This window comes from Agelaius tricolor, unplaced genomic scaffold, assembly GCF_023055355.1.
Source record: "Agelaius tricolor isolate 1412-34295 unplaced genomic scaffold, bAgeTri1.0.p SCAF_7, whole genome shotgun sequence".
Classification (NCBI taxonomy): domain Eukaryota; kingdom Metazoa; phylum Chordata; class Aves; order Passeriformes; family Icteridae; genus Agelaius; species Agelaius tricolor.
The window spans coordinates 35,659,366-35,686,449 of record NW_027269267.1 but is presented as its reverse complement, the minus strand read 5'-3'; the positions used below and the strand labels follow the sequence as shown (position 1 = coordinate 35,686,449).

At 39.2% G+C, this 27,084-nt stretch overlaps 1 protein-coding gene across 5 annotated transcripts in view; it reads left to right on the top strand.

The window, feature by feature from the left end:
• Positions 1-27,084, top strand: part of FARP1 (FERM, ARH/RhoGEF and pleckstrin domain protein 1) — a 201,054-nt gene that overhangs the window by 32,565 nt on the left and 141,405 nt on the right. For all 5 annotated transcript variants that reach the window (XM_071430946.1, XM_071430945.1, XM_071430944.1 and 2 more), the window contains exon 2: positions 6,314-6,509. In XM_071430946.1, coding sequence (XP_071287047.1) covers positions 6,339-6,509 — 171 coding nt within the window. In that variant the 5' untranslated portion in view covers positions 6,314-6,338. The remainder of the gene's footprint in view (positions 1-6,313; positions 6,510-27,084) is intronic.

Genomic DNA, 27,084 nt, shown 5'->3' with positions numbered 1-27,084 from the left:
GGATGTGAAGGGAAAACATAGTTGGGTGAGAGTCACTAATTGAGCAATTGGAGCTAATCATCCCCTTGGCTTAGCAGATGAAACACTAATTTTCCTTCCAGGTGTAGCCAGAATTACCTGTTTGTACAGTGCCTTCAAGTTGGCTGATTTAAAACTGAATTAAAAACTTTAAAATTGGCTGTTAGTTTGAATATGATGTTGGCATTCCTGATTCAAGTAAGTGACGTTGATCATGGAACAGGGGTGCCAGGTAGGGGTAGTGAAGAACAAAGTGCAGACGAATCTCCAGAGGTTGGGAAACAGTCACAATCAGACAAAAGAGTAACTTGTATGAAGAGATTTCTGAGGATTTCCTTTGAGAGGGTGAGTGTAAGAAGTTTTGCTTACTTAATTGCTCACTTACATATGTGCAATGGCTTTGCTTGCTTGTGTGAGATGCAGGGAAGGAGAAAAGTTTTTTGCCTTCAGTCAGTTTCAAATGCAGCATTGTTCAGAAACATAACATAAAGTGAATCAATATGTCTGCTGACTTGTTCAATATCACTGATGGCCATCAAAAGTAATTGCAATGTTGTGGGTTGAAATCAAGTATTTGTAGACCAGATTGGCTTATTCACAGAGCAGTCTGTATTTGTGCTTAAGGGATGAGGATTTTCACAGAGGCAATTGGAAAAGCATAGATTTATCTATTGCTTCACTTGTTGATAGATCTACTGACAGGTGTGTGGCTGAGGAAAAAGGATAGCACACATCCAATTTGTGCAGGATGGGACTGTTCCTTGCTGACATCTGGCAGAAGAATTGGAATCTGGGACAGCTGCTAGTGCCACAGAATTGCAGACAGTTTTAGCACCTGAATGCAATGAAGATAAATGAGTTCCACTTGGAAGCTGAATGGCCCTAAAGCCAGAAATGAATGTGGGCACTCTGAATGCTGTACTGATAGGCTTGCAAGAGGTGTTTTTTATCCTGTACAGTCATAAATGCTCATTATTCTGGACTTTGAGCCACATTATTGGCATACTGAATAGTTTGAGTTTTTAAAGCTTACTGCTCAGGTGCCTAAATTTGACATTGGTTTCAGGCTCAACCTAGTTTGGTGTTCACTAAGTGTACTCTATTGCTTTACAAACCTGAGCACTTATTCTGTCCAGCTGCATAACCATCCCACAGAAACTGGGTCAAGGGATAAGAGAGTGTTATTTAGAGATTTTTCAGAGTCTGACCAAGATAGGCAACTTCGTGGGCTCTATTAATTTTCAGTAGAAATTATGAATTTTATTCTTTTAGAGATAGTGTTGCATAGCTGAGGGAATTTCTTACTGCTGCAGATTTTAGGAAGTCTGCAGAGTGCTGAAGAATCTGATTCTTAAGAGTTGCTTCTGCAAGTCTCTGTCTAATTTTTGGTAGGCAGCCATGGTGTTTTCTTGAGCAGGAAGGTTTTTCAAGGTTAATTTTCTGCATTTTTAGGGACAGGGAAAAGATAAAAAAGATAAATCTGTGTTTAGAAATTAGGCCTGGTTAAGGACTTCACCCTCCATCCCCTTTTCCACTGACAGTACAGGGGACTAGACATGACCTATCTTCTTGAGCATACCTCTCATTGAGCTTTTCTACTTCTCACTTCATGAAGCAGCCATCACTTACAGTGTTAACCTTTTCTGTTTTGAGCTAGTAGACAGTCTAGTGGTACAGAAATTTTTATTGCCTTCCTTCTCTGAGTATTGTGGATGTGAGCAGAAAGGGCAGACAAGAAACTGAACACAAATCCCTTTAGCTGCAAGGTTTCCTTTAGAATCTGAGTCAAACTTAGTCTGCTGGGTATAAACAGAGAAACAGACACCCAGCATCTGTGTCTGTACTACTGCCCTTCAAGCTTGAGCTGTTTTTCTATTAAGAACTTTTCCCATCTCTTTGCTTCTGCAAATGTGCTGGGTTTTATCAAAGAAATTATAAATTGGACTCCACTGATCCTTTTAGGTCCCTTCCAAGACAGGATATTCTGTGATTCTGTGATTTACATGAATAATTTAAATTTTTTTAATCATCATATTTGCTTTGTACAGTTCTACTGGGGACTTGCACAAATTAAGCAGGATAATGCTTCTCAGTATAAAAATCTGAGCTGTCTGCTTCCCATCATTTCAGACTGAATTGTAGTTTCAGTCTTCCTGGTCCTGTTGCCTTGTTATGCTATCACTATTTTTTAATATGGGTTCAAGATGCTTGATTTCATTTTTATGGTAATTCTGATGTACTAATGAAAAAGCAGCATCACTGACCATTTATGCTGCACATATACAATTTTCTCTTGCTGGAGGTGTACAAGTCTGCTCTGTGCTTTTGGTAGGGCTTATACTCACACCATCCCACTGTGCCTCAGGCTTCCCCACCTTTAAGAGGAGTGTCCTGAGCACTGTGCTTCCTTCTGTTTCATGCTGTGGAAATGTGTCAAAAAGGAAAGCAAAAGAAGTGGAAAGGGCCTAGATACATAGTACCATTCTCTTCCATAACAGCAGTCTTCAGGCTTTGGGAGCCTCTTGCATCGAATTCTGAGCCCTGTCTGACCTAAAGAGCAGAGAAGAGACAGAGTGGCATCTATTCCAACATACTGCTTCTGTTTTCCTCAGTATTTTGTAATTTTTGTAACCCTTTATTCCTGCCCCTGTTTTCCCTGCCCCAGCCCCAACAAGTGCTGTTTATACTCACAGCTCCCTTTAGACTAAGTGAGTTGGATACTTTTTTCATCCTGCCAGAGGAAAATATGTGGAAATTTTAATTGGCCAGAACCTTTTCTGATGCTATAAAATGTGCCTGCTTTGAACATGGAGAACTAAGGTGGCTTTATGCTGAACCACATTGTGGCCTTTGTCCAGCTACTGCATAAGTATCTACAGACCTTAAATTTTTAATCCAAGCATTTAGTATCTGTATAAAAGGGTTATTAATGTGTGATTAGAACAAAACAACATCTCCTAATCTATCTAATGGCTGTTGTAGGGTTTTTTTGAGTCTTCCAGGTGCTGTAAGCAGAGAAAGCTTTAGTCAGCCCAGTGGCCTGAGAGCAGCTGGCTGGGCTTAGCTCACCCTGGCCTTGGATTTTCCAGCCTGCCGAGAGCTGATTTAATTTGCTAACCCAGCCAAGAACAAAACACTGAATTGTTTTGAGTTAGAGAGATGCTGTGGCTCAGCCTGAGGAGGGTGAGAGTCAGTGCTCAGCACCAGGCAGGACTGTATGGGTGGGAGCTGGGAAGGAGCAGAAGGGGACAAGACTCCCCCGTGGGCAGCTCTGCTGTGTCAGTAACTTCTCCTCACACAGGTGAGGATACAGGTTCATTCCCTGCAGCAGGCTCTCTCCATCTTGCAGGTGCTACAGCACTGACATCCAGTGAGCCTGCAGCTGAAACAATAGACTTGGTTTAGGCCCTGGGTTTCAACAGCTGTCAGAAAGAGCAGGCAGAAACTTAATGTTCAGAGTTCAGATGAATCCTCTTCTGTTTGCCACTCTCTGTTTCTGTGTTGGTTGTCTGTCTCCACTTGTTATGCTTAGAGCTGCATATGCTGGAATCTGGTGTCTGCTGCTCCTTCTTCTTGATTAACACCTTCCTCAATTTACTGTTGTCTTTCTACTTGAGTGTCTTTGAATTTCTCTGTCATTTGTCCAGACCTGATCCATCTCTTCATCATGACAGACATTAGGCATCCTAATCCCCTCAGGTTTGCTCAATGTTTGCTTAATACTCTTCAGTTGTGGTCTGTGACCTTAGTTCGCTGTCTCCTAGATCAAAGTGATATAAAGGTATACAGCTTGACTGATGTGCTCTGTTATTTTAGAGAGGGTAAATTTTAAGGCCTCTTACTTAAAGGTGTAGTAAAAATATTATGCTGATGTTATGACAGCAGCATAGTGAGACTAGTGGCATGCAGAAAAAAACCCTAAATAACTTTCAGTGCAGCATGCTGATGTTTACGCATATCGGTTAAAAAATGGAAGGTCTTCTTTTAATTTTCCTAGTAGCAGATGCTTGTGATCAAGGTAGGCTGATTACAGTAGTTCTTAGATCTTTGCTTCCAAATGAAAGTGTGTGTTTATAACCAAATAGTTAAATATATCTATAAAACAAGAATTTCTATTTTACTAACAAATTAAGCAGGATAATGATGCTTAATAATATAATAATAATTAATAAAAAATTAGCTGTATATATGGAGTGGTTCTGCTTGTACCTTTCCTCCATGATTTTTTTGGCTCCTAAATTTGAGTAGTTTTTATGTCTTTCATAAAGTTTATTGGCCTGTCTGATTGTGTGTGTGGGCAACTGTATCATCTAGTCAGAAGAACATTTATGGAAGGGTTCAATGTCTGTAACATTTCCTTGCAAGGATTATTTAATGGTATCACTTGATTGATTCCTGTGTTTATGATTTAATGGAAAGAACATAGCCAAAAACTTCTATAGTAGCACAGCAGTTGTAGAGGTCCTGTCTGCCCTCTTGGTGCTGGCTGGGGTATGTGGTGACTTCAGGAGAGCTCTTACTTGGACCAGAATCTTTGAGCACTTCTAGACTGGGTGCCTGTGCTACCTTTTTAGATGATCCTGTGTACTCCACACACAGGAAAAACAGATTAATTTGCAAAGGGGCCCAGAGTCTTTCTATGTAGAGCTTGGTGTCTTTTCTTCTTGAATTCCTCCTTCCAACTGAGGCTTTCTTGTTGGCACTGCTTGTCTTATAAAAAGATTTAATTTAATCATTTTTAAAGAAGAAGATAAACACAAGTGATTCTTCATAGATTTTTAGATTGCAATGATAACTGAGAAAAAATTTGCCTCTCTGGTAGTGGTTGGCATGGGCTTGGGTAGGTTTCACTAGTATCTCTCTGACCTTGATGGGCAGGTTAGTGCTGAATCGTTGCAAAAGCTTGCCTGCATTTTTTTCTTCTCCTTCACTTGTGCCCATTGAGCTGTTATTTAGAAGTGTGGGATCCATAATTTTTGATTCCCTTCCTTCTCAGCTAACATTTCTTTTAATCCAAGTGCTGTTTTAAATTTTTTTATGCCCAAGTATTTGCTGTGTAAAATATCTGTGGGAACAGATTAGTCATGACATGGAAGAGTAATGTGTAGTAAATAGTGTATCCTGCCAAAGACAGGGCTGTTTTTATTCTATCCTTATGGTGGAAACTGGTGTCTTATTACCTGTCACTGTTTTTTATAGAATCCTGTAGAACTGGTGATGCATTCACAAATTTATAGGCTGTCTTGTGCTTCCTTTTTTTCCCCATATAGGCTTCTCAATAATTGTAACCTCAGAGTTAAAGCCAGGCAGTGACTGGCAGTACTCTTCTTATGCCTCTGTTCAGCTGGAAAGTTACATTTCCATTTGTGCCCATCTGTGTGCTACATGTTTTGGTCGTTGATCACTGTATAAAAGTCATGCAGAATGAAAATGCATTTACCAAGAAAGATAAATGGACAGTAGAAGTGTGTTTCATCAGAAACCCATCTAGAGTGTCAAAAAGCAAGATAGGAAAAATGAAATAAAATTCTAGTGTGATGTGTAACATTCAACAAGTAAAACTAATGGTGCTTGAATTAAAAAAGAAGGTTCAGAGTTGTACCAATAATGAAGAATTTCCCAGTCAGTGTTGGCTTTTTTCTGGCCTCCCAGTAGCATGTCCTCACAGTTCTTGCTCATCAGTGGGATCAGGCCAGGCCCCAGGTCTAGAGCAGCTCTGGTCCCCAGTTTATAATTGGTGTCATCTTGTACCCCTTGGCTTTCCTGCTTCGCAGACCCTTATCAAGGTGGCAGCTGCAAAGTGCCAGAGAAGGCTGGGAGGAAAAACTGCTGATGTAGCCAAGAGGGAATGATGGTCAGCAAGTGCTGAGTTGTATCACTTGCTCTTCTTGCTTCCTACCTTCTCTGGGAATCCTGTCTGGGGGTGATAACAGCCCGATTCATAAATAATTAAAAATTTACATAATTAATTGAAATCTGGGCTCTGTCGTGCTCTATTTCCAATGTGATCTTGTTTACTTTTCCAGGAGAAAAGGAATAATTTTCCCTCGTGCAGTACTATAGCCTGTCCATCAGCCTTACCCCAAGGAGGTGATTAGGCTGTGTACTTTGAAAAGTATAAAGTTTGTCTGATTTTCTCATCTTCATATGAAGCATTAAGAAAAAAATTGTGACGGCTCTTACTTGTTAATGGTCATACAGTTTACTACCTGCAACCATATATACCATGATGCTTATGTGCAAAACATCTTCCTTATGACTGATATGGTCTTCTTTGCCCTTATTCTTTTATCAGATATAAGAAACAAGTTTCCCTAAACATGGGTGAAACTGAGCAGAGACCAACAGCAGGATCCCGCTTGGGAGCTCAGGAAAATGCTGGGATCAGTACTTTGGAGCATGGACAGAAACCACCTCTGACAACTCCAGGAAAACTTGTCTCTATCAAAATTCAGATGCTGGATGACACACAAGAAACTTTTGACATTCCGGTAAGGATGTGGAGGTTGGGGTGGCCGAAGATTATTCAGGCATTTCTTTCTGATAATGCATGTTCTCAAACCAGTTCTCTTTTTATTTCAGCTGTGATTCTTTGGCTAATGAATTCATGTTGCAGAGAAAATGGCTATTGTGTATATCAGCGTTAAATAGATCATGGTGCAATACAACAGCATTAAACAGGGAAGTGAACTGTAGATTACAGTTATTAATTCCTTTTCTGTTTGAACAGCTTCAGGAGAAGTTCAAGTCCTTGGTGTTTTTTTTTCTTCAAATATGTCATTAGTGGTTTCCTCTACTTTTTGAACAGTTGATGTACTTCCTTGCTGCTGTTTTGCTCTTGATCCAGTAAACCGTAGATCTATACAGATTTTTTTGTCTTTCCTCTGGCAAGTCCTTAGGATATTAACTTGAAATCATCAAAGTTTTCAGCAATTTATATCACTCTCACAAGCACTGAGTGCTCTCACGGAAGTTATGTGCAAGGAAAGAAGCAAAGCAGTCTCATCTAAAGTTTCTCTGTACCCTGTTGAGATTAATCTGGGTTTGTCCTTGCCAAGGAGACAGAGCTGCTACTGCTTTAGTGTGTGGTTGTGATCAGTAGAATCAGTTAGAATTAGTTCTGATACCAAGACTGATCCAGTTTCACACGATCTATCTGTTGGTAGCCACTAATGATTCTAACATGCCATGCTTACACAATTAACATGAAATGTGGTTGAACACTGCTGCTGTTATGGAAGTGTACTGGAATGTATATTTTTCAAAGTCTTCAGGCTTCAGTGAATAGGAAAGTGGAAACCTGAGTTCAAATTTCATCCTTTGTTACTTGCATTTTCTGTAGCTATGGTAATTTTCATGCCTTCATTGGCTCAGATTTCCCTTCTGTAAAATGGAGGATCACCAGTGAGATACAGAGGTCTTAGACATACAGTGCCTTAAACTGTATGTTTAGGGAAAAATGCTACCCCTGTATTAACATGAAGGAATTCTGCTTATGAAAATTATTATTTAAAAAATGTTTATAATGTTTTTATGGCCTGCTTATGAGGTTTTGTTTGTCTATTTTCTGTGTGTACACGCAGACACTTTTTGATCTGCTCTCTGCTGCTGTTTGCGATCCAACTGCAACTATGTGTTCAGTCTCAGATTTTATTTTAGTGGAAGGTAAATTCTCTGGGCAGGCAGGTTATGGGTGAACTGAACTGCCATCAAGTGAAATGCCCATGTATGTAGCAACTTGTTACACTTTTGTACCTTTCACAATGCCTGTCAAATATAGGTAGCAAACAGTCTTTAGGTAAAAGCAGTCTTTAGATAATTGTTGCTGTTCAAAAGTGTAGTTATAGTTTAAACCATCAAACACTGATACTATTTTGGGGCTCTTTTATATGATATAAATATCTCTATTATTCCAGAGACAAGTTTGGGGGGTTTTTTTAACCCATCTGTAGATACTAATACACCGTATTTTGAAAATTGAAAAAGATGTGCAGACATTTCTAGATCAGGTCCATTTAATTAAATTGTTTAGAAGAAAATATAAGATGATGTGGATGCAAAGCACCCTGTAACTCCAGCTTTGCTTCTGGGAGTTTGAGAAAACAGTATTTTTTGGCCTTTAATATTAGTAGATATCAACATTTCATTTGTTTTTAACTTCAGCAACACCTGAAAGACCTGGGGATATAAACAATTTTCTGTTGCAATCACTTGAATATGATTGTTTTCAGAGACTTTTATTTCATAACCATCACTATTCAAGGAAAGCCCAGTTGGTTTGAAAGTCAAACCTTGTAGTAAAATATGCAGGATGCTTAGATACAAAATCTTTTACAGCAAATCTTTTGTAAAGCCTTTTGTCTTTAACCTGTGCATAGTCAAATGGAGGAATACATGGTGTTTTCAGTCTGCTCTAAAAGACATTAATTGTTTTAGTCCCATCTCACAAAAATGATTAAGTTTTGATACATCTAAATGGAGGTGTTTATTCATGTTGGAAACCCCATGTTCCTATTTATAAGCTTCATGTTTTTAGCCAAACTGGTGCAGTATACACAGAAAAGGAAAGTGATACCATTTCAACAAAATATTTTAGAGGCAGCAAGTGTGGCCGTGGGCAGAAGACGTTAAACATACATGCCTAAGCACATCTGTGGGTTTGCTTTTCAGGGGAGAATTAAAGACTTTTTGCGTGGTTGAAGATCTGAACTACGCTTCCCAAAACCTGAGCTGCTATGATTATGAAAATAACTTTGCAAATATGATACTAGTATAAACTGAGAAGGATTTGTGTTTCCTACAATTTCAGGAATTTTGCTGCACAAACCTTTCTGTGTTAGCAAATGAGCCATACTTTGAGTGGTTTTATTGATGCTTGTAGTGTGTCCTGTAGGATAGTATAAAGTTTAATGATGCCAGTTTATTATTTTCTCATGAAGTCTGCATAAAAACGGAAAGAGATGCTGGTGCTACTTCCTCCTGAGTTTGGGGGAACTGGGGAGGTAGTTGGGACTGGCCATCTGTCTGGTCCTGCCTCTGTGCTACTCTTGTTGTACCTTCAGCACCATTGCCCCATTAGCTGTAAGACCTTATCTATGTAGTATTTTTATTGGGTTTGTTATTGTTTTGTTTGAACGTTGTCATGGGTTAGATTTGTATTGTGTGCTTGTTTATTTTTTCTTGTTTATTGAATTTTGGTTGGGTTTCTTTTTAAATTATATTCCAGGAGACATGATTCAATATCCTTGCTCTTAAGCAACCCCTTTTCTCACATTGTATACAGATGTTACTATGAGTGCCAAATCCATCAGATTTTTATGTCTGTTCTGCATATAACAAAACAGGAGGAAAATATGACCTACTTCCATTACCCCTCAGTGCTGTTGCTCTTCGGGCTGTTGAAAAGTAAAGTTACTCCAGTGTCATTTGAGTTTCTAAAGGAGTATTATTCTTTAGGTGTTAGTACTTTGATGCCATAAAATTATACCATGTTTGGCTCACTGTATTACTTCTCACAAGAACAAAACTCCAAATGAGCAAAAAAGAGAGAAGAGACATCCACATGCCTATATATGGACCTGGAAATTATATATATTTTTAATAGGAAAAACCCCACATAGTATGTGGGGAGAATTTGTATGGGAAACTTCAAAAACAGAAGCCACAATGAAGGCCTTTTCATCAATTGTTGTAAATGGAATATTGTAAAAGAAAGGGATGCATAAGAAAAAATCTTCTATGCTGCTTGCTGTTAACAAACAGTATTTTGTTGAAGAATCTTTCAACATTCCTATATTCCAAAAAGCTAGTGAAAACTTGAATAGATAGTCCTGAATCCTTTTATACACATCCATTTAGCTGGTTGGGTACACATGCTTGAAGGAGGAGGGGGAAAGGTAGGCATTGCTATAAAAAAAAAGATTACATGACTTTTACTTTGTATTTCCTGCCTTTAACATATAAGTAAAGTATAAAATTCATCAGTTATCTTTTTTGAGCACATTTTTATCTCTTTGGCTATGAGAAGACAAATTATGTGGAACATCCTTCCCTCTTTTAAGTTATTCAGCATTTTGTGACTGAGTCTCTGTATGTTTAGTTTTTTGTCTGCCACAAACTCTTAGACAAGAACTACATGTCAGCTGCAGTTGCAGGTGATTAATGCCTGAAAATCAGGCCATGAGTCAAGAGTTCATGATCATCCAGCAGTTGCAGCTGTTGGTTTTGATGTTGCATGCAAGTGTGGAATATATTTGTCCCCTGCTTTTTGTTTCTAATTTCCACTTTGGCTGTATTTACTGACAAATTAGTTAGATATACTTAGTGGAGACTGCAGAGGTCCCAAATACAGCGTTCTGTTTCAGCCAGTGTTAGGCTGACTTATGTGATAGAATGAGCAAATAGGTTTCCTTTCTGCTAGGTGAGAGGATGACAGCTTTAGCTAAAATTATTAATAGGAAGGAGGAAGAACATTTTCCACCTGTGTATACACAATGATAATCATATATAGATAGCTCTTGGGCATTTTGAAAGGTTGACATGTCAACCTGCACACTTGCAAAACCCCACAGTGCAAAATAGAGGTTGTGTATTACATAATAGAAAGTGAAGATGCACAGTTCTGTACTGCTTTATTTTCCTCTGCTTTTATTTCTCACCTAAGTTAGTTGAAAGAGAACAGGATTGATTCCATAAAGCCATAGCAAACCTTAGATTTTCATATATTTGTTTTGATATGATCTCCCCTATAGATTCAAAGCAGTTTAAGTGAAAATGAAATACAGTTTGTAAAGAACAGTAAAAACAGCTGATGATTGCATCTACTTCATTCCTTCTGGGAAAAAAAACCCTTTCATGTTTAGTGTCTATGCCATTTATATTATATTTACTTTTATAGTTGTTTCATTGCCAGAAGTAATGTGTTTTAAAACTGCTCCTAAGTGCAGAGTCAGCGTAGTTATTGCCTAGGTAATGCTGAAGACAAGACTGATTCTCTGGTTAGACTGCCAGGATGATTTGGTGACTCAGACCAGGCTTAACCCTGACTGATATGATGCTTGCTGCTGATCATGTCCTGCTCTCTGGGTGAATGAAGCTGATGTGACTGGGATGATACTATTGATGCTAAATAGCAATTAAGAGCTGTTTCTTTTTGGCATCAAAGGTGAGATCAAAGTATGTCACAGGAGGTTAGGATTCTTCTTTTGGTTAGGATCTGATCTCTTTAATTAAAACCAAACCAAAGTCTTCTTTATTGTGTCTGCAAGAGAATATTTGCTTCCTTTTTGTGGCTGTCTTTTGGAAGGACCAAAACATGCTTGCCTGTCCAATTACTCAAGTTTATTAAACATCTGGTTTTTGTATTGTGTCAACTTCCTTTCCCTTTGAATATGTTCAAGCTTTGTGGAATATGCAGGGTTGGAAAATGTCATCTGCTTTGGGGGATTAACAAGGGTTTCTTAAGCAACAGGAGTCCCTTAATAGAAAGCAGGGTAAAGGTGTTATCCTCTGTAAACGTCACTTGTAAACATTTCATTTCAGTTTGCTCTTCTCTTGGAAGAGAAAAGCTTCATATTACTTGAGAATACAGAATAAAGACCAAATGGTCTTGGATCTACAGCTATTTATCTTCCACTGGAGTTTGGATGTAGTACCTTGGCAGGGAATTTCTCTGTCTCAATCCCAAATTTTTCAGAGAGAAGGACTTCATAATCCTCTTGGGGGGGTCTGTTTCTTAAGGATAATGTTCTGGGTGAGGGTTTTTTTTTGTTTGGTGAGTTTTGTTTGTTCATGCAGTCATATGGTGGTGGTTCATATTCCCTGTGTGGGGAAAATGTTGTCTGTTAACTGTGCTCCCACCAGCTTCAAGCCAAAATGTGTGCCAGGAAAAGCTAAATATTAGAAAGTCTCAATAGTTAATAACAAACATTACATGTGCTTTCTTATAAATTTCCAGAAGTGCTGTGTTACCTATTAAATTCAAAGTTTCAGCCATAGTTTTATAAATGTTTGAATTATTTTCTTTTACATTTGTGGGTAATGATAACTGCCTTGTCTAGGTATTTACATCTGTCCTCAATATGCAATTATAGCCAGTGAAATAAACAATTTATTAAAAAGAGCATGAGACAGCACAGCAATGCAGAAAAGTAAAATAGTGTTTTATGCTTTTTTAGCCAGCTTCAACTTAAGTTCAATTATGAATTGCTTTTTTTTTCCAGCTTAGGAAGTGAACAGCAGGTCAAATGTCAGTTATTCATCAGTCTGAGACTTTCTTTTCTTCTCGTGCCTGAAATTATTTGGCCATTGCTGTCAGACTGTTTCCAGTGAATATCAAGCACTTAAATATTCACTAATTGTCACGCCAGCTCTGCTGGGTCTTCTGAAATTACAAGAAGAGTGATGATTTTTTTTTCAACCCTCAAACACACCAGTTGTATTTTCCTTAGCCGAATATTGTTAGTGGCTACCAAGTAAACTGATTTTTGTTGACAAATGTTTAGAATGTCTTTGTTGAAAGACAGGGTATTTTAGAGATGTGTGCTAATAATTTATGTGCTTTTCAAAGTGGGAGAGAGAATAATCTGCAAGCAAACTTCTGTAACCCGAGGCAGCAGACTGTTTAAACTGCTGATTTCTTTGTTAAGATTCTGTAGAATGAATAGAATAAGTGGGAATGTAATTTTAAGTGCCAACAAATCCAGTCCATTCTCAGACTAGATTGATGTATTTGAAGATATCTGGGAAATGCATGTAATTTTCTTGAATGAATTAGCCTAACTTGTAATCATGGAAAGCTTCTCAAATATTGCCTTTTCACCTCTCTTGCTGAGCTGACTCACCAAGTCATGCAGCAGTGTGTGAGCCAGCTCAAAGCAGAGGATGGAGCTGGCTCAGGAAGGGCAGCTGTGGTTGCAGAGGAATTGTGGGAGCGTTTGTGAACTTTGCTGCCCTGGCTGAAGGGCTCAGTGAAATGGTGCTGTTAATTTTGGTGCCTGTAAGTTGGTGTTCACTGTACTGGTGAGACTGGATGGATGATCTGTGTGGGGAGTGTGGGCATCTCCCCAGTTATGGGGCGTTTCCTTGGGCCACCTCTTTGGAGGTGACAAATGTCCAAGGAACAGTGGGAGCTGTTTGCCATCTCTCCTCTTCAGACTGTACATGAGTGGGTGTTCAGTGGTACAAACTCTGATTTTGCTACCTCTGTAGCAAAATCTGTATTTTCCTCTGTATTTTCCTCTGTATTTTCCTGTTCCAGGGGTGATGGGAGGGATGTTCTGCCTCTGGTCAGAGGCAGGAGGAGAGCTGAACTGCTTGTTGTGTGCATCCTTCCCCTGAGACTGAGGTTCACCTCTTCCATCCTTGAAATTTTTAAAAGCTGGATGTCAGAGCTCCAGCTAATCATTTTCATCCATACTAGGGTAAAAGTATGGTACATTGAACAGACTGCTCATCACGTCTGTCTCAAATGTGTATTTTAGGAGGAGATTAATTGCTCTCTGGAGGTGCTTGTATATCCCTAATGTTGCTTTTTCTGTTCTAGTAGTAGCAGGAAATCATAGGCTCATTTAGGTTGGAAAAGGCCTTTAAGATCTTTGAGTCCAACTGTATTTTTGTAGCATTTAACTATAAAACAGAATCATTCAGTTTAAAAAACTTAAAGGAAGAATGCTGTGATATGTTATTTGTAGATCCAGGGTAAATGTGGATCCCTCATACCTGAAACAGATCAGCCGGATATCAAGATGAGGAGCATCCTCACCACCTGCATGCAGTCAAATGACATGGATAGAAGGTTGTCATCATCAATAAAACCAAGAAGAATCAGCAGCCAAGTTCTAGTTCAAATTGTTCACTTGCTTGATTTTGTCATTTGGTACCTCTTGTTGCCTCCTTTGTTGGCACTAGAACGTGCCCCCTTATATTGCTTATCCTTTTTGTTCTCTCTTCCTCTCTGCAGCTCCTTTGGAACTGCTGGTTCAATTCCTTCCTATTGGTAGTCTCCAAAGAAACAGGAGACAGCAGTGGAAAGATGCATTAGTCCTGGGTGTATCTCCTGGGTCTTTACCTAGCTTCATTCTGTGGTGATGTCCTTCCTCAGTGCAGTATCAGGTCTCTGTTACAAGCCATGTGCAGTGCTGTGTAGGGGAGAAGGTGCTAATCACCTGGAAAGGCTGTATCTACAGTCAGAATTAGGGATGCTTTCTGCAATGGCATAGTCACATTCTCATTCATACTCTAACTTTCAGAGTGGGAGGAAATATCCAATTTTTACTTAAGATAATTTGTGGTTTGAAAGTGAAATTTGACTAGCTTAAAATTATCTAAAGAAACCTTTATAGCTAGGATGCAGTGATTAAAGCAGTGTGTCTTATCTTGGTACAATATAAAGGCCTCCACCAGTTCCCAGATTTAAAAGCCTTCAGAAACTTTATTAATATGCTGCTTACCTGTAGACTTATCTCCACTGCTCCAATGAGCTGCTTCCACTAGGCTGTGATTACAATACACACGCACAATTAAATGTTGTCTTTTGCATGCCAATGTGTAAATCGCATAAAATGCATGGCTGAAAATGTCTGCCAAAGCTTTTGTGTGTATCTGAATCAGGCTACCGTGTTACAATCATTCTTGGATAAACATGTCAATTTTTGAATAAAAAGTGATGCATGAGGCACACATCAAGTGCCAGATAACTCAGCAAATACAAACAGCAGTTGCAGAAGTAGATTACAATATCTCCTTTTCTTATCCCCATCCCCAAAATGGAGGCTTTGATGGAAATTGCACAAACATAATGCTGCCAGAATATAAATAGCAAATGGTGAATTATGACTTAGTGCCAGTTTGCTTTTTGATGGCCTGTTGGCAGATGCAAATATTCATGCAGAGCACAGCAGCAGGGAGTTTTTCTTCTCATTTCTTTCACTGTTACCTTCTCACCTGGTTTTCTGGTTGAACCTGCAGTAATTGCTTTTTTTTCTTCAGTTTGCCTTGCTTTTATAATTCTGGTCTTGTTCTCATGCCATTATATTTTCATACTGTTCTTATTGAATTTACAATTATCTCCATTTAGTAGATAGTGCAGTAATATGTATTTGTGTGTAGATGTTGCTTAACATTCAGGGGCTAGTTCTTTCTGCATAAAGGGGGACTTTTTGCTCTTCAGTGACTCTTCACATTTCATTGCTTCATTCCCTGATGCAGAGGCTCAGTTTTATTCCCTACTGTCATCTTACTCCCATCCAACATCTGAGTTTTGTCCTTTCTTAGTAAATATTCACCTTTGTATCCTCTGTGTGGACACATAGCTCCTGGTAGAGCTCTCTCTTTGGCCTTTTGCAAGGAGGACATTTGGGCAGAGCAGCAGGTCCTGGATCTGGAGTGACTGTGATTTAGGGAGCACCTTGCTCTCTGCTTGCTGGCAGGGATGAGCCAGATCCTCATCCATTTTACATTGTCTCCAGTTGAGAGGAGTTACTGGACATAAGCTGGGTTACATTATATGGTGATATCACTCAGGAGTCTCCTCTGAGAGAGCTGCCTTTTGAAATGAATCTCAGATACAACCATTTTGGTGAACAGAATTGAAATAAGAGGGATTTTGCAGAATTAATTAAGGTAATACATGCAAACTGATATAAAAGAGAATGCTTTGTCAAAACTTTGATATAAAGATACAGGTCAGTCAAAGCTTTATATTAAAGATACAGCTCAGCAAATATAAGAGCACATTATCGAGTAGTTTTTATTACTGGATTCACACAGAGTAGCTTTGCAACCAGAAGTATATGTAGCTCAGTATTCTTTACTCTTAGATGTTCCAGAGTAATTCAGAAACACCTCTGCAGTCAATGATGAACGTGGTGACTGGCAAAAGAAAACGGTTTTCACTTGTATGCTCACTCACAGCATGATACAGAATGGAAGGGACTGTGCAAGTAGTCTGGTCCAGCTCTTGGCTCAAGGCAGGGCCAGCAGTGAGCAGATGGTCCCGAAGAAACATTTAACTGTAAGAATTGAGGACTGATGTGTTCTTCTTTTTCTTTGAGAGCCTTAGCTGGATTTCAGAGTCACCAGTTGAAAATCTGACACTTTTAAGCCTGTGACTTGTAGTTCTGAGTTAGAAACCTTCAGGTTTTCTGTATGGCAAGTGAGTGTTTGCCATGCAGCCATATCTGTGGGCTTATAAAAGAAATGAGGCAGTAGTCATTTTATAAATGAGGGATCTTACTTATGTTCTAGAGTTTGTCAGATCCTTCAGCTTTTCTTTGTAGATTTTTACATCATGTCAAAGTATGGGTATGTGTGCTTTGAAAAACTATGGGAGATTCTAAAAATAAAATTCAAGTGAAAAGCAAATGCTTCAAATGGCTGATTGTGTCACAACATACTCAACTCTGTGACTTTGCCAAAATTTCAAGAAGAGCAAGGTAGAAATAGCAAGCTGCAGGAGAGCAGCTTTTGTGAACAGGAGAGACTTTCAGAACTGCATCTACTTAAAAAAAAGTCAGCAAACCCTTCTGAAGATCTCATGAAAACCTGGATTCATGCCAACTTTGGAAGAACTAAGTTTTCAGACTTTTTTTCACGTGAAGCCATTGGATTGCTGTTGTTAGAGATGAAGAATTAGGAGCAGGTAATCTTTTTGTTTCTCCTAGGTAGGTAGGCTGAGTACAGCCATTGCCACTTCTTTCTCTATCTGTTCCATGAAACAGTAACTTTGAGCAGATATATATGCCTTTGTAACTTTGAACAGGTATGTATGTATGCCTTTCAGTGGAAAGGTCACTTCTCTGCAGAGCATCTCAGATCTGTGCTGCTTATGTTTCATCTCAGGGAAGATCATATACACACAACTTAGCCAGGAAAAATGACAAAAGGTTACTGAGGAAACGGTTCAGCATTTCCTTGGGCTGAGAGAACAAGTCTTTGAGGGCCAGCTAACACTGTTGTTGCTTGTTTCACTGGAATGATTGATTTCCTGCATAGGTATAGCTGTGAAGTAAATTCCAGGTATGTTTTGGACACGGTGGGGATTTTTTTGTGTGTGGGGGTATTTTTTTTGGTTTGTTTTGGGGTTTTTGTTTGTATTTTTTTTGTTTTGGTTTTTTTTTTTTTTGTTTGTTTTTAATTTTTTATTCTTTTTTATTTTGCATTCAGCTTCTATTCAGGATGCCATGGGGGAAGAAAAGAACCAGAGCTCAAGTCCTCAGCAGTACTGTTTTACTGAGAGTTAAACTGAAGGTTAACTCCGTCAGCACACAGAATTAATTCACTAGCTACTGCCTGTTAAATACTTGAAAATGAAATTTGTTCACCTGAAAATAAAGTAACATGAAAGGATTAAATAACTAAACTAACTAATGCAAACTGATTTTTTTAAATCTGTAGATAGCTTAGGTATTAATGTTTAAATTTCAAATTAGCTAGACATTATCACTGTTTTCCTCTGGGGGCATTTGAAAGCCCCAAAAGACTGGCTAGTGATTGTGCAAATTCCTTTGAAAAGGTCATGCATGTGGAAGGCCATGGTTCACATCAATGAACTCCCTTCTTGTAGGAATGATCCATGAATTTGTGGTGTGATAGATGAGTAATGCGACGATTGACTTTCACAATTAATGGACAAATGTCATGTATATAGGTTAAGAAAAGTTTATAGATTTATAGTTATGTTGTACCCCCTCGCGTGGTTATCGAGGGACAATAGGAGTTGGGACATCTGGGAAGGCTGGCTTGTCACTATGGTGGCATCTGACCTCCAGTCAGGGTTTGAGGAAGAGAACTCCACCACTGGACAGCAAAGAAGAGGTTGATGGACAGAACTTTGGGAGGGGTTAAAGGGTTAAAAAGGGTAAAACCTCCATTGTGATGGGGCACATGGCAGGGAAAAACTTTTGCTCCCAGTGCAGTAACCTTTTTTTTCTTTATTCAGTCTTCTGTTGTATTTTTGATAAGGTTTAATAAACCTTCCAACACTATGAAAAGTGAGTAGTGATTTCTCACACTGGGCACTTGCTGCCATCAGCTGAAAACCACTGCACTGGGGTATGAAGTGCTCGGGTGTTTATATAGCTCTGTACCTCAGCATAGAAGTTGTTTTTAACTCTTCTTCTGTCATAATTGTAGAGTTATAGCCCTGAAAAACACTGTAGCACCAAGTGGAGCATCCTGTCTGTAAAGAAAATGCCTTTGCCTTCGCCTTCACTTTCAGGCTTCAGTCCAGGAGTGGGTTTCTTTTACATTCCTTTACTGGTGTCTAAGAAGACCAGAGAGAGAGCTGGAGCCCAGGGCCCATGATTTTCCCTGTTCCCAGCTGTTGGCTGGGTTTCTGGCTGTGTTTTAGGCTGTTCTGAGGAGAGCTGACTGAGCTATGGCTAGCTCTGAGCAAGGGCTCATCCTGACCTGAGAGGCAGTGTGCCCATTTCTGGTCATTGGGGTCGGGGTTGATCCTTTGTCCTCTTTTATTTGCAACTATGAGGATACAACCAAAAACTGTAAGGATACAAGTACATCTATAAGGATAGCCCTGGGGTACAGCTGAAGATGGCAACATCTTCTAGGATGACTGATAGTAGGCTTGTTGGCTTTGTTTCCTTCTTGCTTTTTTTCTGTTTCCCTGACCCTCTCTGATAAAATCATTTAATGGAAACCTAAACACGGCACTGAGAAGGGCTGGCTTAACATTTTGTCTCCCACCCTGCACAACCACTCACTCCTCTGCTCTTCTCTCCTTATTCCCCAGCATCCAAAGCCCCTTTTGGATTTATGGATGCTTCCTACCTCCACAGTCTTTCTCTAGCAGAAAGTTCTAGCAGTTTGCTTCTTGTTTTACTTCCTCTAAATAGATGAAAGTAATATTAATCTCAGCTTTGTAAGATTTGAGCTATTCTGTTTAAACGCTATCACAGAAATGGGCCAGTTATTATTATCTGTGATGGTTGTGTTTTGGTGATTGACTGACTAGAAGAAGGTGAGGTGAAGAAGACGGATTTGTTTAGAAAAGGGCAAGTCTGCTTTAGGGACAGATCAAGTGCAGACAAGAGAGTGATGGAAAAAGGGTGGGATAGGTGGGAAAAAGGAGCTTCTAAAGATGCGGAAATATAAAAAAAACTCAGAGTAGGAGGAAAGCATTGTGCTGGACTTGTACAAATCTCTGACTTACCTGAATTCATTTTTTTGGTCTGTACTTAAACACTGGAGGTCTGGTGCTTTTGTGTCTTAAACATCACAGAGTGGCACAGTCACATAAAGGAAGAGCACTAGAAATCAACTGTGCAGTCTGTCAGATTTGGAAGCAGAACCCTTCACTTGCTCTTCTTTTTAATTGCCACCTATTGATGCTTACATACAGCAGAAAGTTAATGATGCAGCTCTTAGAAATTACTGCAAATTGCAAGTCTGTTACATTAACATGATTAATTTGAACTCAGAGCTGTACCTAAGATTCTGCTAAGGCACAGTTGCATATTAGAGCCATAAAGTTGTATGTGCAGCCATAACATAACTGCCTGCTCCTTTTAATTGTATTTGGCATTATCAATGTTGGTGTCAGGAGAATGGTCTTTTAAGAAATACATTGAATCCAAATTACAATAGTCTAAAATATATTTGAGTGAAGAAAATACCTTCATTAAAAATACCCAAAGTAACCAACTCAGCACAGGCCATTTCACATATCCCAAGACAGTGGAGAGTTGACTTGCAAAGTGAAACCTAAGTGATAAATTTAACAGTAAGGTGGTATAAATCAGCTTATGTAAGATCCGTTGCTTTTAAATATTGCAAGCTGCAGCAGTTTAAAAAGAAACTCAGGCTTCTGAAAATGCAAGTGATCAACAAAAGAGTGATTTGGGGTTGTTTTAATTTTGGAACCTGTTTGAGAGGCAGTTTAATGTTCTGAGTTCTCAGAATGGAGGAAGATTGGGAGATTTCTTTTCTCACCAGGCACTTCCTGCCACAGCTGCTTGAGTGAGTTAATCTACTTGGCTTCACATCTGTTCATTGCCTCTCTCCACTGCCCCCATCTTCACACCAGAGCAGGAGCCCTGTGGCTCTCATGGCCCCTTTTATCCATTCCAGGGCTCAACTTCTCATTTCCTAGGCTCCTGCCCTTATTCCAGCATGTTGCCAGCTGCCAGGGAAGAGCTGCTGCCTAGGATGCTGAGTATTTATTGCTTGCTGTGTGAATGCTGACCCTTGGGCAGAAGAGAGAGGAGGGTGCAGGGTGGCACCTGCAGGACAGGCTGTCTCTAGAAGGGCTGGGAAATGAGGCAGAGTGAGTAGCTGGAGCTAGTTTTCCAGCATCTGACTGAAATGACCAACAAAATAATTCCAAATTACTGGAAAGGTGGGCTTCCTGCTGCCATGGCAACAGAAATTCCAGTGCTGACTGGAATTTGACTGAATTTGTTATTCATTAAGAAAACAAGGTAAGAATTGGCAAGTCCTACTTATTCTTCCACTATTTCATTTTCATTTTCTTAATGATACAGTGTTTGAGATAGAGTCTTTGAAAGGGAATATTCATGTTTAAAACAAAATTGGAAATCTTTGGTTTTCTTGCACTCTGTTTAAGAGAACGGAAGTGTTTTGACCCTTGATACAAGAAAGCTTTTGTTGAACCAAACTTGAGTTAAGTATGATGAGAAGACAATACAGCATGTAAGTAGCTTGAAGGTTTTTCAAATTCGCCTGAACTTTCATCTGGTGAGCCTTTGTCCTGGAGAGAAAATATTTGGCTTAAAGGTTAAGATGAATTAGGTGACTTTTGATTATCCAGAGAATGAAGGCCGTGTTTGTACCCTCATTCCTGTTTCTTTGCATATGGTTCTTTCATCCATTCAGTCAGTGCTAGTCAAGGAGGAGGGCTGTTTGAAGAAGGCACTATAGAGCACTCTGTCTCTCATCCAGCAACAGCTGAATACTTTATGGAAGTATATTAAGTCCTTGACAGGAGAAGGTAGCCAGCTGGCTGCTGCAGCAGGATATTCTTGTTCTCCCTCACAACTGAAAAGGAGGAGTTGGCAGAGTGCCTGCTGAGCTTGCCAGGGAAGAGTAGAGGCACAGACTCTTGCAGTATTTTAACTAGGTGGGCTGTTAACCAAAAAAATAAGAGAAGAAAGCACACAGTTCAAGTCTTTCCAGGCCACCAACTGGAAAGTGGTAAAGGGCTGACTCTAATATGAATAATTACCATCCAAGAGCCTCTGTGCTTTGGGATAGCTTAAGAATGTGGTTACTTTAAAGTTGCAAGCAAGCGAAGTAACTACACTGGTCTGGTTCTGCTTGAAACAGCATGTGGAATGGTGGTGTCTCACTGGTTAGAATAGTGCTCTGACAGTTCTACAAAATCTGGAGTCTGGACATAATTTGATTGTCCTTTCTTGTCCTAATAAGTACAGCTCAAGTCAAAATGTCTGTGTGGGTCACCAAAAAGGATATTGAAAAGAAAGGAATTCATGTTAAAATTGGCAAATTCAGGAAAGAGAGAATACAAGAACAGCGCTTGCCATTTCATTAAGCCAGGTTTTGAAACAACATGAAACACTATCCAGTCAATCATCCATTTCCAAAAAGCAAGCAGGTGAAAACAGCCTTAAGGCACAACCAATTAGCACAGAAATAGGTGTGTATTTTGGGTGTGGATGACCAAATATGCTGAGGTACAAGTATTTGAAACAAAACAGGCCTCAGGTCATTATTTTATGGTCTGTTCTTCCTTGTATACTTCCTTTAATGAAGTCTCCCAGGAAATGCTGTGTGGATGCTCCATTGGCTGATAAGTGGAGCTTCTTCTTTAAGCACTGAAACTGGTGGTCCAGGAGATGTTTTTAGTAATTTAATGATGGAATCCTGACCTCTTATATAGACTCAGAGGACAAATCACATCTAGGTTCTGTGTTTGTAAATGCTCTTCAGTGACCTCCACTGTATTTTGGAACAGACCTTCTTTGGTTTTTTCCACGATTGCTGAAGATAAAGATATTAACAGTAACTACTGAGGCCTGTATGGATTTTTGGTGGTGCAGTTTTGTGTGCTTAGAAACTATTTGAAACAAACATCATAGAGGTTCAACATTCAACATGCACTGAGATTATATAGCTCTTTGATTACACAGTCCTACTAACCTTTGATGTCCAAGATCCAGGTCACCATTTATGAAGATAACTAAATATTCACATGGTCTGGACTGACCTTTCAAAAGGCAGGAAGTATTGCTGTGAATTGCTTTTCCCTAATTTACTTTTGATAGATCTCATGGGTAGAGTTGGAAAAAACACCAGAACACTGGTGTCATTTTACTCTCCCGTCCCAAACTAGCAAAATTAAAGTAGGCTCTCATTCCTTTGTTCACAGTGAATCATATGTGTTAATATAAAAGCAACCTAACACCACACTCTTTTGATCCCAAAATGAACTAGTTACAGCTCCAGTGTAAGATTACAGGTTATTATAATAGCTACTGGCTTTAGTGCTATCTTATTGTCCACTTCACAAAATTAGGGTTATCTGGCAGTGTTTGATGCAAACAACCAGTCTGCCTTAAACACAAAAGAATCTTACAGAGCTGGGTGAACTGTGTTGTACATTCATCTGAAGTCTGTTTTTCCTTAACTTCCATTAGCAGCAATTGTAGTCATGCTGGGAGCAATTAAAAATATGGGAACATTTTATATATAAATGTAGATGCATGATGTAGATGTAACTACTAATTGAGATGTTGAATGTAACTCCTCACTTCTTGTCAAGCATAGTGTGTAGTCTTTGCTTGCAGGATTATTTTGCAGCTTGCAGACCCACTTCAGCTGCTCATAGAGATCCTCAGGCAAAGGCTGCAAGGAAGATTGGGAATTTATTGTGCTTTTTCAGTTGTTCAGAGAAGAGGCAATGGGTACATCTCAGATTTCTCTTAGCAAGGTGAAGGAATTTCAGTCCTTGTTTTTAGACTTGCAACTGCTTGAGGCTTCAAAGGCCTCAAGCCTATGTGTGAAAGAGGAAAGGAGGGAAGGAGGAACACATATCGCTGCTAATCTTATGTTAACATAAACCTAAGGGTTGAAATCCCAGTTGTAAGAAAGCAGCTGCAGTAGCAGAGGGGCCATTCAAAACACGTGCATTCACTGCTCCCACAAGCAGGTAGTGCATCATAAAGACCTTGGTATCCTGTTCAGCAGGATATATGGATTGCTTATTCAATTTTTTAAAAATCTGTAGCTATTTTATAGTTTTGCTTCCAAGAAGATCAGGGGTTTTTTTAGTTATAAAATTTGATCAGCAAATTGTTACTGAGTAATCTGTGTGTCATCTGCAATAAGGAAAACATTTTAAAGAATTTGTCATACATTGAAGAATCAGATATAATGAGAGAGGTTAACTTAAAAAAATTGCCTCTAGTTTCATTTGGAAGAAGAAAATAGGAAGCTTTAGTTGCTTGTTTTTACTTCTGGTCCAAGTGTTGGGAGCACTTAAATGTCTCTCTCTCCTGTTTTTTCTTACTCTGTGTGTTGTCAGACTTTTAATGTCCCCAACTGTAAAAGGAAATTAACCAGGAATCCCAGTTCCGTCTGTTCCTTTGTACAATGGCACTTTCTCACAACAGGACAGCTACTTGAAGCGGAGCAAGAATGTTCTGCCAGTTTGTCACAAACTCTTGCTCACCACATGGGAAAAGCTCAAGAGCAGAGAGAAGAATCTTGGCCTTAGTCTATTTTTTCCCCTTTGCATGGGGGCAGAGGAAGTTACAGACATGAAGAAACACTTATTACTGAGTGCAGGAGCTAAAATTCTTTGTTGTTTCTGAGAGGGAGGTAGCTTTGCTGTAAACTTCTGCAACAAATCTAACTCTGCAAGTTGCATTAAAAGAATACAGTTAATAGGCAAAATAAACCTGAGAATTACCAAAATGTCTCATTTTTCTCCTACGGTTAGGTAACCTGTTTTGAATTCCAGATCACTGAGCATAGAATGGTTTGAGTTGAAAGGGATCTTAAAGATCATATGGTTCCAACCCCCCTTCCTTGAGAGGACACTTTCACTAAACCAGGGTGCCCTCCTCCAGCGTGGCCTTGAACACTTCCAATGATGGGGCATCCACAATTTCTCTGGGCCACCTGTGCCAGTGCCACACAACCCTCACAGTAAAGAAGTTCTTCCTAATATAAAATCTGAATCTGTTGCCTTTCAGTTTAAAGCCATTCCCCCTTATCCTATAACTACATACCCCTGTAAAAAGTCCCTCTCCAGCCTTCTTTCAGACCCCCATTACTTAGTGGAAGGCTGCTCCAAGGTCTTCCCGGACCTTTGTCTTCTCCAGGCTGAACAGCCCTGACTCTCAGCTGTTTGTCCTCATAGGAGAGATGCTTCAGCTTCTGATCATCTGCTCTGTACTCCCCTAGTAGGTCCCTGTCCCTTCTCTGCTGGGGACCCCAGAGCTGGATGTGGTGCTCCAGTCTGGGGTCTCACAACAGTAAAGTTGATGGGAAGAATCACCTCCCTCAAATTGCTGTTCATGCTTTTTTTTTAGCAGTAGTTGGATTTTATATCAGCCAAACAGTTTTATATACACTATTTAAAGAGAAAGTGAGAGAGAATGTGTGTATCAGTAAATGACATTATAGTATATTATTAGTATATGACAGAATCACAGACTGACTGAGATTGGAAAGGACCTGGTGTCATCTGTCCAACCTTCCTTCTCAGGCAAGACCACCCAGAACAAATTGCCCAGGAACACATCCAGATGGCTTTTGAAAACCTTCAGGGATGGGGATTCCTCAGCCTCTTTGGGCAGCCTGTGCCACTGCTTGGTCACCCTCACCATCTCTAGGTGGTTGGTGGCTGTACTGGCAGTCACTCTGCAGGGCCCCACATGAAGCAGAGTGCAGTAATCACAAAATAACTGTTTTCTCTAATTTGAGAAATTGTGTTTGTTATAGCAGAGTTCCTTGCCAAAGATGAAGCATTTGCATTTATTTCTAGCAGTTAAAAGATATCTGCAAGCACTATTGTAATCCTCTGAGATGAGGCTTCATAAGCTACAAAACCTTTTGGTAAATAGATACGAGGCTTGGTCAGGATTCTTTTCCCTAGAGCTATATTAAGCTTGGGTTTATCTCATGTGCCATTTGTTTGGGATGCTTTTATTCAATAAACTGTCTCTGATTAATCATAACATTTACTCAGACCCACTCTGTTTAATGTGCCTTCCTTTTTCCCCCCCAGCTTGCAAGAACACAGCACTTCAGAGGGATTTAAGCGCCCCTTCACTGCAGAAATTCTTTTCTGAGAGTCCAGAATAGCTCAGGTCCAAGACTTTTGTTGCAAACATTCCCAACAAGGGTTTTAGTGAGTCAGAAACATTGAGTTACTAACTTCATTGATTATTTTTGTCACATTAACCTTGACCTACTAAACCAGGCAGCAGTTGCTGTTTTGAATGCAAGCAGAACCGTAGCTGGCACCAGCAGCTATTGTGCTGTTCTGCATTCTCTGTTTATAGCCAGATTCTTCTGTTTCACTTTGGTACCTGCTGGCATCTGCATACCCAAATTGTTGATTGGCAGGTGCACTGTGGCAGTTAAAAATATTTATGAAATGGAGGTGATAGTTAAATGCCTTAACAAGGGAAGAGAACCCCAAATGCAAAGCAAGACAAATTATCTGTATAACTTGATACTATCAGCAGCTGTTGGCAAGGTCAGGAAAGTTATTAAAAGTTAAATGTTTGTAAAGCATCTAGTATCCCTCTACCTGAATAATTTACTGTAAAAAATGTTGAGAAAGTGTAAGTATAATTCCTTTGAGATATCTGCAGAACAGGGTAATAAGAATTTCTCAGACTGCTCCTGTAATTTTTAAAAATGCCTTGAAATTTTTATGATTTAAACTCAGATGCATATACTTTTTCTTTAAATTAAAGAGATAGGCAAGTCTTTTTCCTTACATTTCATCCACTACCCACTTTTTTGCAACAGGGCGAAAAAATGTAATCTTTTGTTTTTAAAACATCTCTTCATGGAAATACCCCATAAAGGGGTATTGACCTCCATATGAGACAATATTTGTTCCATTTTTAAGTGAGAGGAAAATACAGCCAAACCCAGGAATCTTTAGCTTTATCATTCTTATTCCAGTGACTGCCAAACCATTGGTTTCCCATCACAGATCTGTTTTTTTTAATATCCATCGGTTACAATTTCATGAATTCTCACTGCTGGCAGTGACACACATGTTTTCATTTACTGCATTACGGGTATTCTCTAGACAACCAGTCTGTTGAAAAGAAATTAATTCCAGCAGTGAACTAAGATACTGAATTCTCAGCAGTTTATGAATTCATGTTTTTACATTGAGGCTATTTATATCTGGATTGAATTCATTTGAATTTGTAACCAGGTGGTTGTGGTTATGTTTTTTATTATCCACTGGATTTGAAAAGCCAGCAGAGTGCAACTGCAGAATGGGAAAACTCATTAATTGCAGTTGGTAAATATAGCATTCTATGGTTGAAATCTCAGCTTGTATTTCTCTCATTTCTGTTCATGACTTCAGGCATGATTAGCATGAAGGAGTACAATATACCTTAACTACAGTATCCTAAGTAAGGCATACTATATACAATTTTGAAATCTGACTAATTTTAAATTTTTACTAAAGATGAAAATCTAATAACTTGTTTCTATTTTATCTTGTGGTGCCCATTTAACCAACAAAGAAAAGTGGCAAAATATCCAGGCAACATTTTAGACAAGATCTTTTGGAGAAGAGCAGAGACTTTATAGATAACTTGCAAAGCCTGTCACTAAGCTGCAGATTCATACTCAGTGGGGTTATGCTTTTTATCTTTGTCTTCTCCAATGAATATTCAAAATTGTTGGATCAAGGAAGAAATGGGCTTAGTCCTGAACTGTGTTTTTCATGGAACAAAGAAAGTGAAAACTTTTAGCTGTTAGAGAATAAGCACTTTACCCCGTCAATTTTTTGAGCTTGGAACTTCATTGTTCCTTTTAAGAGTAAGCTTGCATAAAATGTGACTTCTTAATCATCATCTTAATGTCAGT